Below are 15,174 nucleotides of genomic sequence, written 5' to 3'. Positions count from 1 at the left end.
GAATTTGTTTGGACATGGTTCTTTACCTATATTAGAAGAGTACAATAATAGTTTGAGTCCTAGAATTGGACCTGCCCACTTGGCTGAAGCAGAAGTAGGGGAGAACATTTTGCCCACCGGGTTAAAACAACCGGTTCGAGTTCAGGCAAGATACCATAAAACAAGAAAATACTGAACAGAGACTAAATATACAAATTTCAGTCACCTGCGTGGCTCAGTCAGCTAAGCATCCAGCTCTTGATTTGGGCTCAGGTCATGTCACAGTTCATAAGTTCAAGTCCCGCGTCAGGCTCTTCCTTCACAGCATGGAGCCTGCTTGGGATTCTGTCTAACCTCTCTCTCTGGCCTTCCCCCACTTATTCTCTGTCTCTCTCTCAAAATAAATAAAAATAAACTTTTTTTTAAAAACTTAAAAAAAGACTATATGAATTATGAGAATTGAAATCTTCAAGGACTGAGAAAAGAAGATAGGGAAGCTTGAAGAAAGCAAGAGTTCAATTAAAGGAAATAGATCATATTGTCTGCTTTAGATTCGGAGCAGAGATAACTAAATATTAAACCACAAAATAATGACACTAGGGCTGCCCAAATGTTTACTATCTCAAGTCAGCAACTTGGAGAGCTGCTGATTCTACAGGTATAAATGTCATTTAGCCTTATGCACGAGAAGGAGGAAGATGCCAGGAACTTGATAACATCTACATGCTAAATTTCATCCTCATCAGTGGGTCTGATTACCCATTAATTCACTCATTAAACAAATACTTATTGACTGGTCACCCAAAGTGCCCAAACACTACTGGTTTTGTGATACAAGACTGAGAAAGAAATACTGCCTACCCTCACCAAGAGATAGGAGTTAGCAAGCACAGGGATAGACAGAGAGAATGGTTGGGTTCTAGCTTTAGCATAGAACTCAACAAGATCCCTTTCAGAGGAGAGGATAAGAGCAAGGCCTGCGCCCTAATCAAAGCCTACACCCTCAGTGTTATTCCTCAACAGGGACAGCATCCTTAGAGCTGCTTCAATTACAGATGTCTGGCACTTGAAGGCAGTCAGAATGATCTGGTAAACTGAAACCCTTGAGATTCTTGTCCATCTCTGGCTCTGAGCTGGGTTATTTATATCCCTGGACTCAAGTCCAGATTCCCAGATGCAACGGGGACTGTGGACACGTATGATAGTATGTAGGACACAATTGCTATATTCACACTCACTCTTGAAAGCCGTCTCCTGTACCACTCTTAGCTACTGAATAGTGCAAATAGAAAACACTGTGCAATGGGAAAATTGATAAATTACAATACTTGTTTGTAGAGAGTGGACTACATTCGAGGACTATGGAATAAAAATAAAACTTTTTATTTTGAAGAAAAGATGTACATTACAAACAAGTCCCATTAGATTGCTGTTGTCATTTTTACTTATATTTGGGTTGGAAGTAGAGGGAAGAGCGGATCCAGGATAATCTTCAGTCTTTTGCAGCTAGAGACCATGAGAAAAATACCCTTTTGAAGATCATTTGTTTCCCATGGTTGGCAGTAACAAGTGTTTATAAAGAGTATATATTTTTTAATAACTGGATGCCTGGTACACATGGGCCAATAAGCTATTCTCTCACTATAATCTCCCATCCTCAGATAATAACAAGTATTGATGAGGATGCGGAGAATTGGAACCCTCACACATTGCTAGTAGGGATGTACAATGATGCAATCTCTTTGGACAGCACTTTGGCAATTCCTATAACGGTTACACAGAGAGTTACCATATGACCAAGCTGTTCTACACGTAGGTATATACCAAGAGGAATGAAAACATGTTCAAGCAAAATGTCCATAGTAGCATTATTTCCAATAGCCAAAAAGTGCAAATAGCCCACAGGTCCATCAGCTAATGAATGGATAAACATAGTGTGGTATATTCATACAACAGAATATTATTTGGCAATAAAAAATGAATGTGGGGTGCCTGGGTGGGTCAGTCAGTTGGGCGTCCAACTTCGGCTCAGGTCATCATCTCACGGTTCATGGGTTCAAACTCCTCATTGGGCTCTGTGCTGACAGCTCGGAGCCTCAAGCCTGCTTCAGATTCTGTCTCCCTTTCTCTCTGCCCCTCCCCAGCTTGCACTCTGTCTGTCTCCCTCTCAAAAATAAATAAGCGTTAAATTAAAACAAAATGAATGAGGTCTGATTTGATGCATGCTATCACATGGATAAAACCTTGAAAATACTATGTTTTGTGAAAGAAGCCAATCTCAAAAGACCCTATGTGTGTGATTCCATTTATATGAAATGTCCAGAACAAATATATACAGATAGAAAGTAGATTACTGGATACCACAGGCTGGAAAATTTGGGAGGATGAGTGACTGCCACGGGGTCCCGGGTTTCTTCTGGGGGTGATGAAAATGTTCTAAAATGGATTATGGTAATAGTTGCATAACTGTGAATGTACTAAAAACCATTGAAGTGTACACTTTAATTGGGTAAATTGTATGAATTGTATCTCATTGAAGCTGCTTTAAAAAAAAAAAACAAAACCCAGTTTCAACATCTTGGCATCTTTGACTCCTGCTTGCTTCAGCAACAGCTCTTTGCAGCGGTCTTTTGGGGAAAGCAATGTGTGAATTTCTGGTGTCTTAAGCAAGTCCTCTACTGTAAGGCTCTTTTCCTAGAGTTCATTAGGAATTATTGCTTAACTAAGCCTGGCATTGTAATCCAATAGCTTCTCAGTAGGAATGCACCATCTGTGCTGTTCTTTAGATGAGTCTATTCTAACAGAACACTTTATATTTCAGAACACATTGATTTAATGTACATAGCACTACAGTGTTAGACTTATAGGATGAGCTTTTAAATTTTTAAAAATATTTTATCAACCGTGTACTTTAGATCAGAGCCAGTGTATTTTGTGTTTATTGAGCAGTCTCAGTTCAGTGGGCGTTAATATGGAATGGTTTTAATTTTCTCCCGTCACTGCCTTAGGCCTTATTTTGTTGATCTTGCTTTTCTATTCCTTAATAATATTTAGCAGATCTCATACCATCCAGGTCACTTTCAGTTAGCCAGTATGGTCCATTTTTAAACTCCCACCTCATACCTGATTTAAATCTAATTTCTTCCTCCACTCCCATCAGGGTGGATGGAACATGGTCTGCTTCTCAGATACCACCTTCTCCTCCCTCTTCAAGGCCTAACTCCTAAGCATATGGAGGCTAGGTAATGAGTGAAGACGGTGTCCCTTTACCTGATTTCCTGTGGTTATTATCTTCACTGCTTCTTGGCAAGCACCATCTTGCCATCCATGCCTTCTAGGTGACAGGTGACAGGTGTCAAAATGCTGCCTCTCATGGGTAGTTGGGAGAGCTCACTGCCCGATTCCCTGATGTGGAAGACCCAGCCCTGGCTCAGCCTCTTAATAACCCCTTCTCCTGTGGTGTCCTGGTAAATATTTAACAACGGGCTAGGGGTGGGAGTGGGGTGGTGTACATAAGTTTATTACATATTTTACTGATTAAAGAATGTGTAGTACACAACTTACAAGTAATGAAATATACAATACTCATTAATGTAAATGCCATGTAGTCAGTAGACTCTCCCAGCAGTGAGTCAGTGATTTTTTTCCATCCTGTGGTCGCAGCTGACAAATGAGTGGAATTCTAACATGAACGGATGATATTTTCATTTAAGAACTAAGACAAAGTGGGATGCCTAGGTGGCTCAGTCGGTTAGGCATCCGACTTCAGCTCAGGTTATGATCTCATGGTTCGTGGGTTCGAGCCCCGCGTCGGGCTCTGTGCTGACAGCTCAGAGCCTGGAGCCTGTTTTGGATTCTGGGTCTCCCTCTGTCTCTGTTCCTCCCCTACTCACGCTCTGTCTCTCTCAAAAATAAATAAACATTAAAAACAATTTTAAAAAAACTAAGACCAAAGTGAAATAAAGAAGGATTTTGGAATTTCACTTATTAGTGTCATGAGCAACTCCTTTGCTGAATTGAGATAATAGGTTCAATACTGGAAGAATATACCCTCCAGTTTTTATGCTTTTGACAGTGTAAGGACTCTAGACATACTACACTTTTAGGTTTAATCTGTATTTATTTGCATTTTTTCCATCATTTTCTTAGCTCCAGACAATCAATAAAACAATAAACCAAGTCCTAATTTGTAGCATTTGCCAATTCAGGCTACATGCATGACCTTATTGGATGCATAATTGGGGCAAGATGCATGGCAGCACATTGTTTTTTTCCACCATACAGATGGAGTAGTCATAAAAAAAATTTATGAGAATAGTAATCATAGCAGTAAAATAATTAAGAAATGATGAGTTTTAAGGATTCCCCTTGTTTGTAAATAATTTAATTGTAATGTTAATTTTTTTTTTAATTTTTTTTTCAACGTTTATTTATTTTTGGGACAGAGAGAGACAGAGCATGAACGGGGGAGGGGCAGAGAGAGAGGGAGACACAGAATCGGAAACAGGCTCCAGGCTCCGAGCCATCAGCCCAGAGCCCGACGCGGGGCTCGAACTCACGGACCGCGAGATCGTGACCTGGCTGAAGTCGGACGCTTAACCGACTGCGCCACCCAGGCGCCCCTGTAATGTTAATTTTTAATAATGGTGGTGTTTAAATTCCTAAAAATTTAAAAATTGGCTGGCAAGCTGGTTCCAGAATACCACTGCCCCTCTCATAGCATTCTCCTAAGAGCCTCTTAGCTACTATGGTCCCCTCTTTTGGGGAGCTGCCTTCTTGATAGGACACTCATGAGCTAGCAGAGACAGTATAGACCATTTCCTTGGTGCTCCCTCTCGCTACTCAGTCAAGGGGCAAATCTCGGGCCGGGGATCACACTCCAGTCTGCTTCTTACAGGCACCCCAGTCTTTACTGTTGGGTCTCTTGGTACCCTCTTCACCTGCCTTTGAGAGGGAAAAGTCATCCTCTCCCCATTTTTGTGGTGGTGGGAGAAGGGAGACAGGGAAGTTCCACACTCCCAAGATAATAGCTCCGTACTCCCACAAAACTTCTTTCTCTCCTTTCCCATATTTTATGACGGGACTGGGGCTGTCCAAGCCAGCTCATCTTCTCTTAACAAGTCTTATGGAAGGTACTCATGGTCTCTTTAGAATTTGGGATACTCAGCGCCTTTTACCATCACTGGTTATTAATTCGGAAGTAACAGCGTATCTTGCTAGACTTGTATGCAGTTCTATTTAGCATTCTCAAATTTAAATCTAGTTTATGTTATGGATAATATTCACCATTTGGTTTAAATCAAATGTATCTTCTCAGGGTATTTAACAATCTTTCTGGTTTGGGCTAGGCCTATAATTAGTAGTCTTGTTTCCCCACATTCCAAAATACAAAAACTTTAACTCTGTCCTACTCACTTGATTTAATTAGCAGATCCAGAGGAATATCTCAGATATTCCTAAATCTTGATAACATTCTTCAAAAGAAACAGAAGATTCCTATACCCATGGGTGAAATTGCTTTAAATGCTCCGAGTCTTAACCTCATCAAGATTAGGGTTCTTTAAGTAAAATTTTAGTGAAGAAAAAAAATGGGAAAGGGTAAGAACTTACCCTACCAGATATCAAAACACACTATAAAACTATAGTGAGAAAAGCAGGATGAACAAATAAATCAAAAGACAAATTAATCTATTGAAAGAACATCAAGTACAGAATCAAATCCAGATATGTATAGGAATCTTAGGAATGATAAAGCTAGCATTGCACATAGAAGTTACTATATGTAAATAGAGGGGGATATTTCTAAAATACTGGAGTGAACGAAGGGGGCCTTTATAAATAAGCATGACATGAAACTGGAAAATATTAAGGAAAAATGGACTTATTAAAAAATTTAAACTTATGTATGGCACGGGGCATCATAAATTAGGTGAAATGGCACATGATACACTGAGAGAAAATATTTTCTCCACACATAATAGATAAATAGTGTTATTGTTAGAGGTGCACTGAATTTATTTTGGCTGAATACTGAAAAGCCAGTGTTAAAATCAATGAACAGCCTAAGGCAAGGCTGAATATTCCCATCGTAAAATGATCCTCTGAGATACAGCAGTAAATATGAAATTTTAAGAATTTAAGTAATATTATAATTTCATTATTAAAAATTCAGTATGTTTTTAAAGTTTGTCATTATGATGTACCAATGTAATTCCTCAGCACTGCCAGCTACTAGATGGCTCCTGTGCATATTTGCAATACTTAAATAGATGTTTTCATTTAATGAAAAGCATGAATTGGGAGGAGAGGTTATTTATGCCAGTGTAGGTTACTGGTAATGAAGATTTTGCTCTGAGGTCGGTAGCTTCCTTTTCCTCTAATAGTTACAGAAAGGTAAAGACTTGCCTTCTCAACTCCCAGACCCTGAGGATTTGGCTGATGGTGGGAGCACAGGGTCTTTGAAGTGCTCCCGTGAGCGGAAGCTCTGTGCGGTGCTGAAAGAAATCACTTTCTGAATATTGACGAAGCAAACATTAAGGTTTTTTCCCCTCACATTTTAATTTCTCATATTTTTACATGCTTGCTGCTTCCCACAGTCACTGGATGTGCTGCCTTCCCTGCCAGCAGCCGTTGGTCTTTCCCAAGTCCTTTCCTGTCAGTGCCGGTGTTTAACAGCAGCCAGTATTACAAACCGTTTTGTTCCAGCAGCCTCTTCACATGTGGTAGCTGCTCTTCTATCTCACTTGGAACATTTGTTTGAATACCTGAGGAGGCAGGTCCAAATTACTCCCCTGCGCGTCACAGTGTTTGTCTTTGGCTGAAAGAGATTTTCCGTCCAAAGTGACACTCGTATCGCTTACCAATACTTTTAAAGCCACTGTTCACATAGTAGCATTGAGTACGAATGATGGTATTGTGCTTATTAAAGGTGATGGCAACTTGCATGATCTGTAAGCTCCACAAGTTCGGTAAAGCCAGAAATGGCATCAAAGGAGGCATCTGTCTGTTCGGTCTTCCAAACACTAATGCAGATTTTGGCTAAATACTGAGGCCCAAGCTAAACTTCAGTGCATGCCTGATATTGGTAATACATAAAGTGCTCCTTCATATTGGTAAGAAAAAATGGACAAAGGCAAACAACTCACAGAGAAAGAAATATAAATAGTGAACAAAACTGAGCAAATGTGAAACCTTAGGCATCAAGTTAAAGGCAGTTACAACAATAACAGGCTTTGTTAGCTTAACAAAAAAAATTACAAAGATAGGTAATGCAGTGTTGCTGAGAATGCCTAGAAACAAGGTAAATTCCTTGTAGTGAAGGCAGTTCTCAGCAGTATTCCCCAAAAGTTTGAGATGTGTACTCTCTTGTCCAGCACTGTTACTTAACAGGAATCTACCCTCCAGAAGTACTTCCAGCCATGTGCTCAGAGATTTATACAAAACTGTAATACTAGTTGTTATAACAAAACATGAGATCAAATTTAAGTGTGCATCTGTAGAGGAACGGAGAATTGAATGCTGAAGAACCATGAAGGAATGCCCTACAATTATTAGAAATAATGAGCTAGGTGTATTCGTACTGCCATATAAATGCAAGCACGGTGTATTGTTACAGAGGAAAATGCAAGTTGCAGAATGTTTTTATGTGATTCCCATTTGATGTAAACATAAATTTAAAAAAGTATGGAGGGATGAGTTTCGAACCGTTAACAGTGGTTACCTTGAGATGGAAGGAGTATAGGGATGGAGGAAATAGAGGGAAGAAGGTAATGTTTTTGATATCATACGTACTTCTTTGTTACTTGAGTTTATTATAATGAGAATCTGTTACTTATTCATTTTATATAAGACTTAAATAAAACTAGGTTAGACCGAACCACAGAAGAAAGATTCCATGAAAGACACAAAAATGAGCTACTTGACATCATTTCAAGGCAGACATACGGAAAGCCTCCAGTGACTTGATGGGAGCTAAAACAATCATGTTATCACAGGTATTATGAAACGGCTGGCAAGGCGGTCGTTTATAACCTCGAAGAATCGAAGAAATGGCAAAGTGCAGAGCACAGATTTCAATAATAAAATAATTAAGTTAAAAAAAACAGAAAAGTGAAAGAAAGCACCATCAGGTCCCCTTTTCTGACTTGCCGATAATTCACATCTAGAGAAGAAACGTCTGTGATGAACCAACTTATAATGGTGCTACCACACAGGGATACCTGCCATATGGAGTGATATGGTTGCTATTTTGTGTGTGCTTCTCACTTATTGTCTCATGTGTTTCCGTCCATACTTATATTCACTCAGTAAACAGACTTAGCAAGAGGGAAGCGGAGTGACAGGCAAAGCCCCATGAGGCAGGATTTTGTTTAGCTCTAGTTCTCCAGTACCCAGTACAGAGTAGGGACTCAATAAATATTTGTTGAATGAATGTGCATAGGTTCTAGTCCGGGGGGGAATACAGATTAGTAAACAGCCAACGAAAAGACAGTATTCTCCATGCAGTAATAGGGATGGGAACACTCAAAACAGAAATGGGACGCCTAAGACTGCAAGAAAGCTCCTAGAAGACATCCCCAAGGATGCTATGCTTGAGCTAAATGTTGAGAATGAATAGAAGCTTTCCAGGCAAAGGAGATGGCAGAAGCAAAAGTTCAGACTTACGGAAGAGCAGGGCTTATTGAAGAAGCTGCAAGCTGTTTTTTCTGGCTTCAAGCATGAGCAGAGGAGGCTAGAAAGACTAGGTCTAGATCAAAGATCTTGGGAGCCCTACTAAGGACTTTTAGATTTTATCTGAAGAGAATGTCTTCACGAAGACAATCAGATTTAGATTTTAAAATTTATTTTTATTTTATTTTGAGAGAGAGAGAGAGTGAGAGAGTGTGTGTGGGGGGGGGGGAGGAGCATAGAAGGAGAGAGAGAATTCCAAGCAGGCTCCACACTCAGCACAGAGCCCAATGCGGGACTTGATCCCACAACCATGAGATCATGACCTGAGCAGAAATCAAGAGTCCAATGCTTAACCAACTGAGCCGCCCAGGCACCCCAGCAGATTTGTATTTTAAAAGATGCACAAGAACACTTAGTTGCCAGTCTTTATTTTGAAAGTAATAGCAATTTTGTATGTGCATTACAAGAATTAATTCATTTAATTCTTATAACAATCTATGGAGTCATTACTGTTATGGTCTCCATTTTGTAGTTGAGGAAACTGAGGCACAGAGAAGTTAAGTAATTCGCCCAAGGTGACTCGGTTTTTGGTGGAACTGATACATAAACTCAAGCAGTCTGTATCCAAAGCCCATGCCCTTTTCCTGTGTTCTGTACTACTTTTGTTTGTGTTTTTTAAGAACATACTTGTTTTCTTAAGAAAAGGGAATCAAAATTTTTTTCCATGTAATTTTTCCCGTATTGCCTACCAACCAAGATAGAATGTTCTTTGACCTTGCAAATAGAATCATTCAGCAGTTTAGTAGTCTGCCTGTCTTTTCCAGTCCCCTCTTACCATGCAGCTGCTTCTTTATCTCCTTTAGTCTTGCTTCTTGTCTCCCTTCCCTCCCTTTCTGGATAAGCTTTAACCCATTTGGCTTCCAGGGTACCCAGTGTAGCCCCAGCCAAGAGAGAGAGGCCAGCTGGGCGATGAAGTTGCAGGAGGAGTTGTCTGAGACTTCACCTTCCAGAATCAAAGGTGCACAGACCACAGATCTCAAAAAAAATGGGAGAGGGGGCAGAGTACTCAATATGATCACCTTTCACTCACTTGTAAATAATCATGATGGCTGTTCAGTCAACAAGCATTTAGTGAATAGCTTCTCTTTGCTCCTGAAACTGTGTTGGGAGGCAGAGGTGAGGCCAGGAGGTAGAGCTGGGAGAAGAGGAAGTTGTACTGCCCCTTGCCAATCAATGGTCTTTCAGTCTTGCACTTTCATTCAGGCTAGTATTTCATAGCTAGTATTGTGTCAAAAAAAGTGATGACATTTTTATTAAACAGACGAGATGATGTGGTTTAGAGGTCTAGTTAATGAAGAGCATTATAAACCAACTCTCACCCCCATTATTTTCCATTGACCCCACCCTATAAATCCTGTTCCTCAGCCTCAGGGAACCTCTAATAGATGCATCAACGGTATTTGGGAGAATTAAGTGCTTAAAATCATCCAGCCCTGTGCTGTAAGCATAAACATGCTCCTCTTCTCAAGAATTCAAATTTTTGCTGTGAACAAGGCAAAAAGTGTAGAAGACTTAAAATTTAATTTACTTATCCACTGATAAATTTTGTGGATCTTCTTTAGTAAGAGGAGGAAGACCAATAGAGGATAATATCAAAGACGGATGAAGATTTGGGAAAGTAGTAACAATGTAGAAACCTAAAGTGATGGGAACTTTTTCTTCTTTTTTAGAAAGAAATTGTTAGAGAAACAAGCATGTTTGGAAACTGTTATTACGTCCCTGACATATCTGTATCCATGAAATATGAAACCTTTGTAAGGAGATTTGTTTTTACTTAGGATCGTAATTATAAATACACTACAAAGAGTGGGTCTCATTCCATTAAATTCTCTGTGATAGTCATTTGCTGCTTATATATTGCATAGTTTTGACTCACTAACCTACAATCTTAATTTTCTTCTATTCATCAAAAACATTTTCTCTCTCTGTCCCAAAAATAAATAAACATTGAAAAAAAATTAAAAAAAAAAAAAAGGGGGCGCCTGGGTGGCGCAGTCGGTTAAGTGTCCGACTTCAGCCAGGTCACGATCTCGCGGTCCGTGAGTTCGAGCCCCGCGTCAGGCTCCGGGCTGATGGCTCGGAGCCTGGAGCCTGTTTCCGATTCTGTGTCTCCCTCTCTCTCTGCCCCTCCCCCGTTCATGCTCTGTCTCTCTCTGTCCCAAAAATAAATAAACATTGAAAAAAAAAAATTTTTTTTAACATTTTAACATTGAGAACTACGTGGTTAACAACACTCGATGTTTAAATTCCCTCATTTTATACCTTTATGTTATTCCTTCATTTGTACATTAAACAAATTTCAGATTTGCATAAATTTGTGAAAGTGTATGCACAGTAATGTTCCTCACAGCATTGTTTATAAAAGCAAAAATTGAAAAGAACCCAAATGTCTCTAGACCAGAAGTTGGTTATTCAGGTAAATGTTAAAAATGATGAAATCAATTTGTGATTATTGACATAAAAAATTATTTACCATATCATGATGTTTTAAGATGATAAAAGCGGTCTCTACATTAATCTTTTTTTAATTGTGTGTGTAGAGAAGAAGTTCAGGAAGATCTATGAATGTTAACAATACTTCTTTCTGAGTAAATTTGGAGATGGTCTTCACTTACAACTTTGTCTTATATGTATTGTTGGAGGTGGTTTTTATTATTAATTATTGCTTTTACAGCTAGCATGTATAATTTTACAGGTGAAAAAAACGGTCCTTTTAAAATCAGACTTGAAAAGGTAAAAGGATCTCTGAAAGAAATGTAATGTTAAATTGTTTAAGCATACGAAGAAATTTTGCACAATGCATGTTAATTTTATCAGTTCTCCGCCTTGTGAGATTCTCCATTCTTCCCCTACTAAAATCGTATTAACACTTGATATAAAACCTTTCCCTCCCACAGCTTCCTGTTCCCTATCCTTCATCTGTCCCCTTCTTCTTCCTCTGAGCTGCAGTGACAGACCTGTCTTGTTCCCGTATGCCCACACTGTGAGGATATGATTTGAGGCAGCACATTAACATCACTGGTCATTCTGACATTAAACCTGTCCTTTACCGTGACCATTGAGTTAGGGAGCACAGATGGGTCTTCAGTGCATTTCCCGAATGGACCTTCTGTTCAATTAAACACCTGTCTTCAGTGACGTAGATCTCAGCTCTTAAGAATACCTATGTTTTCACTAAGGTTTTGCATTCTAGACTGAGAAATTGGAGCAAGATTTTTTTGTGACTCAGACCTCTCTTCATCCCTTTAGACTCTAAAGTCATTACTTAATCTGAACTGCAAGACTGCATTTTTTTTTTTTACATCATCTTAGCCAGTTTCCAAGCATTTGGTATTCCTAGTTTTCATCTTCTTGAACCTGGTTGGTTTAGGCAATGGTTTCAGTTATAGGATTTGGGCAAGTGAAGAGAGGCAGAAGTTCTGAACAAACCCAAATAGTGGGTAGTCTATTAAATTGTTTGTGATATAAGTGAGCATAAGACACTGGCCTCTGCCTAGAATAATCATAACAAGCTGAACACAAATCCAAGAAAACATAAGCAAGGTCGTAAGCAGTGTCTTGTCAAGAAGGCTTTCAAAAGCTTCAGCAGCAGCACCCTCACCAGATCATTAAAAGGTGGTGTTTCTCTTGGACCTCTAATATTAAGAAGCTATAACCATGAATGTCTTACTAGGCTAGAATTTCAGAATCTTCCCCCTTTATCAGTTGTATTAGAGCATGGGCACACTTCCTTACTCTTTTCTTGTCTTTAACATAGTGTTTGCTAATTTTTCTCCTTTTCCCTTTTGGTTCTTTCTTATCCACTTGCTCTAATACACCCAAATTCTCAACACCAAAAATAGAGGAAATAAAAATCAGATGAGAATGGAGGAAAAGGGGATGCATTCTGGGGTCCCCAGAAACCTAAATTACTTTTTCCTAATTGCTCTGATTTTGGGGGGTCCTGTCTGGGTGGAGAGCAGGCTTCCGAGCAGTGTGTAGTGAAGTGTGGGGGCTCCAGGCTCAGAGCCTGGCACCTCCACTTACTCCGTCTGGAGCAAGCGACTTACCCTCCTGTGTTTCACTTTCCTGGTGTGTCAGCTCCTCCGAGTTTTATGGAATTAGTATGTTTGTGTTAGGACGTGGTGTATCTGAATATTAGCTATTATTTAATATCTACCAATATTTTTGTAATAAAGAGCTATATGGATTTTGACATTCCCCAGTTTGGAGGGAGAGGTAGTCCATCTTCCCCTGTGTCAGTGGATCTCACTCGGGGCTGCTGCTTGATTGTGTTTGGCTGAGGCTCTTGAAGGCTCCCTCAGTGCAGGCCACCAGGGGGGCTAAGCCTCCGGGTGGAGGACTTAGCCAGGCCATCGCGACCACTTCCCGAAGAGTTCTCAGTGGAGAGTCTATCTGAAAACGAGGGGAGGAGGATGGGAGACGTGCGGTGGGCACAGGGAGGGAGAATGAGACCTGTCAGGAAACATGACAGGAGCCATCAGTAAAGGCACAAGCAGACGACTCTTTGGGCAACTGGTGTGAGATGTGATCTATCACTGGCAGGGCATTTACAGGTCTTGCTAAAGCAACGTGGTTCCAGGGTAGAGAGCCGCTTTCCACCACCTCCCCGTCTGCTCCTTGAACGAGGCCTCGCTTTCCAGACACTCCTTTTCCCCAGCTCTGAAAGAGGAGGTGCTGCTGCTGTTTACTGACTCCCGGCTCTGCTTCCCTTCCAGCTGACCCTCTGGTGGGCAGCATCGCCACACAGTACATGACCAACAGAGCAGAGCACGACCGGATGGCCAGACAGTGGACCAAGCGGTATGCCACATAGGGGCCTGCTGGCTGCTGCCCCCGCCGGACCTGTGCAAGCACATTCACCAAGTGCATCAATAGCCCTACCCACCCCTCCGGACCTCGGTTCTGACCTTCCTATTTTTATTACATTTTGACCCTTTTTCTGATGGTGTGTCATCCATCCCCCGTCCCTTGTCCCTTCCTCCCCTTCCTCCTCTTCCTCCTCTTCCCTCTCTCTTCCCTCCACCCCTGCCTTCTCAATTTATTCCCTTTTTTTGATTTCTATTAACTTGAAAGATTTGGGTTTTTTTTTTTTTTCCCACCTCAACATGGATGGGAACTTTTGTTTTCAGTGCAAACAATGTCGGATCTGTAATAGTAAGAGCTTTCTTACAAAGCTTCGTATTACTGTGTGGTTTTGTTTTTTGTTGGTGTTTGTTTTATTTTGGTTTTTTTTCCTTTTATGTGATCTTTGGGAAAACACGAATTCAGAATTATATCTCATTTCTACTTAAATGTAGTGCTTAGGATTAATTTTTTGTACTGAAGTCTTTATTGGTGGGTGCATGCTACTGGGAACAAGTTTTTTGTACAAAAGCTTCAATCAGAATCACTGTGCATTACTGAGACTCTGTTTATCACTAGCCTTCTGTCTCCCACACAGAAGACTGTTGGATTGAACAAAATAATATGTATTTTGATTTACTTAAAGTGCTTGTAAATTTCTTAGGGACCTGCCACTTTTGACTGTGGATCAGTTGATGTACACTTGTATTATTAAAGCACTCAATAAATCACTGTGGCTGATAAATGCACTTCTGGTAACCCAGCGTTTGCTTTGTATCCTGGTGACCAGCATAGCCCTACGTGCAGCGAGGCTTGTCTAATTCAATTACAGATTCAAGTGTATTTTTCATCTCAGACCTCTAATATTTCTTTGTAGCTAAGTTGCTTACCATGTGGAATTTCTCCAGCTGTCAATAACCTGATGATTTTATGGTTGTTTCAGGTCACTGTCACTTTACGTATTGGCCACACATTACTTTGTCATAGACCTCCTTTCTGTTACAACCTTCTTTACTTGACAATTAAAATACGGGACTCCAAAAACAGCCTTCTAGTGGAAGTCAAGTCAGACTGATCATTGTGTTTAACCACTGTTGAATTTATTTCTCTCCCTTTTTCCTCTGAAGATTGTTGTCGTGATTACCCTTGAGTTTGGGTTTTGTTTTTTCTCTATAGTTATGGTGGGAGAAGTAAACTGTGTCAGTCATGGTCAACACATTCACTGACAAGGGTATGTGTATCTGGCTTTAACCTTCAGACTATTTTAGGTATGTTTTGTTTTCTCGCATAATTTTAGTGGAAGAAATAAACTCAACTGTATCATTCATGGTCAATACATTTGTGACAAGGGTATGTCTGTCTCGCTTTGACCTTCAGACTATTTTAGGTATGCAGCTATAGAGGCAGAAGAAACTTGCGTGTGGTGCAGTTTGAAAAACATACCGATGGGGCGCCTGGGTGGCTCAGTCAGTTAAGCATCTGACTTTGGCTCAGGTCATGATCTCACAGTTTGTGAGTCCGAGCTCTGCACTGGGTGAGCCCATGCCCCGTGTTCAATGAGCACAAGCCCCACTTGGGGTGAGACCCACTTCTCTCTCTCTCTCTCTCTCTATCTGCCCC

The 15,174-nt window shown here is 40.4% G+C and overlaps 1 protein-coding gene across 1 annotated transcript in view; it reads left to right on the top strand.

Moving 5' to 3' along the window:
- Nucleotides 1-14,600, top strand: part of LOC115523127 (ubiquitin-conjugating enzyme E2 E2-like) — a 377,540-nt gene extending 362,940 nt beyond the window's left edge. Inside the window, 1 exon segment of the mRNA XM_030328825.1 lies at nt 13,428-14,600. Coding sequence (XP_030184685.1) covers nt 13,428-13,525 — 98 coding nt within the window. The 3' untranslated portion in view covers nt 13,526-14,600.
- The last annotated feature ends 574 nt before the right edge of the window (nt 14,601-15,174 follow it).

This window comes from Lynx canadensis, chromosome C2 (assembly GCF_007474595.2).
Source record: "Lynx canadensis isolate LIC74 chromosome C2, mLynCan4.pri.v2, whole genome shotgun sequence".
Taxonomy (NCBI): Eukaryota; Metazoa; Chordata; class Mammalia; order Carnivora; family Felidae; genus Lynx; species Lynx canadensis.
This window is presented reverse-complemented; position numbering and strand designations above follow the sequence as displayed.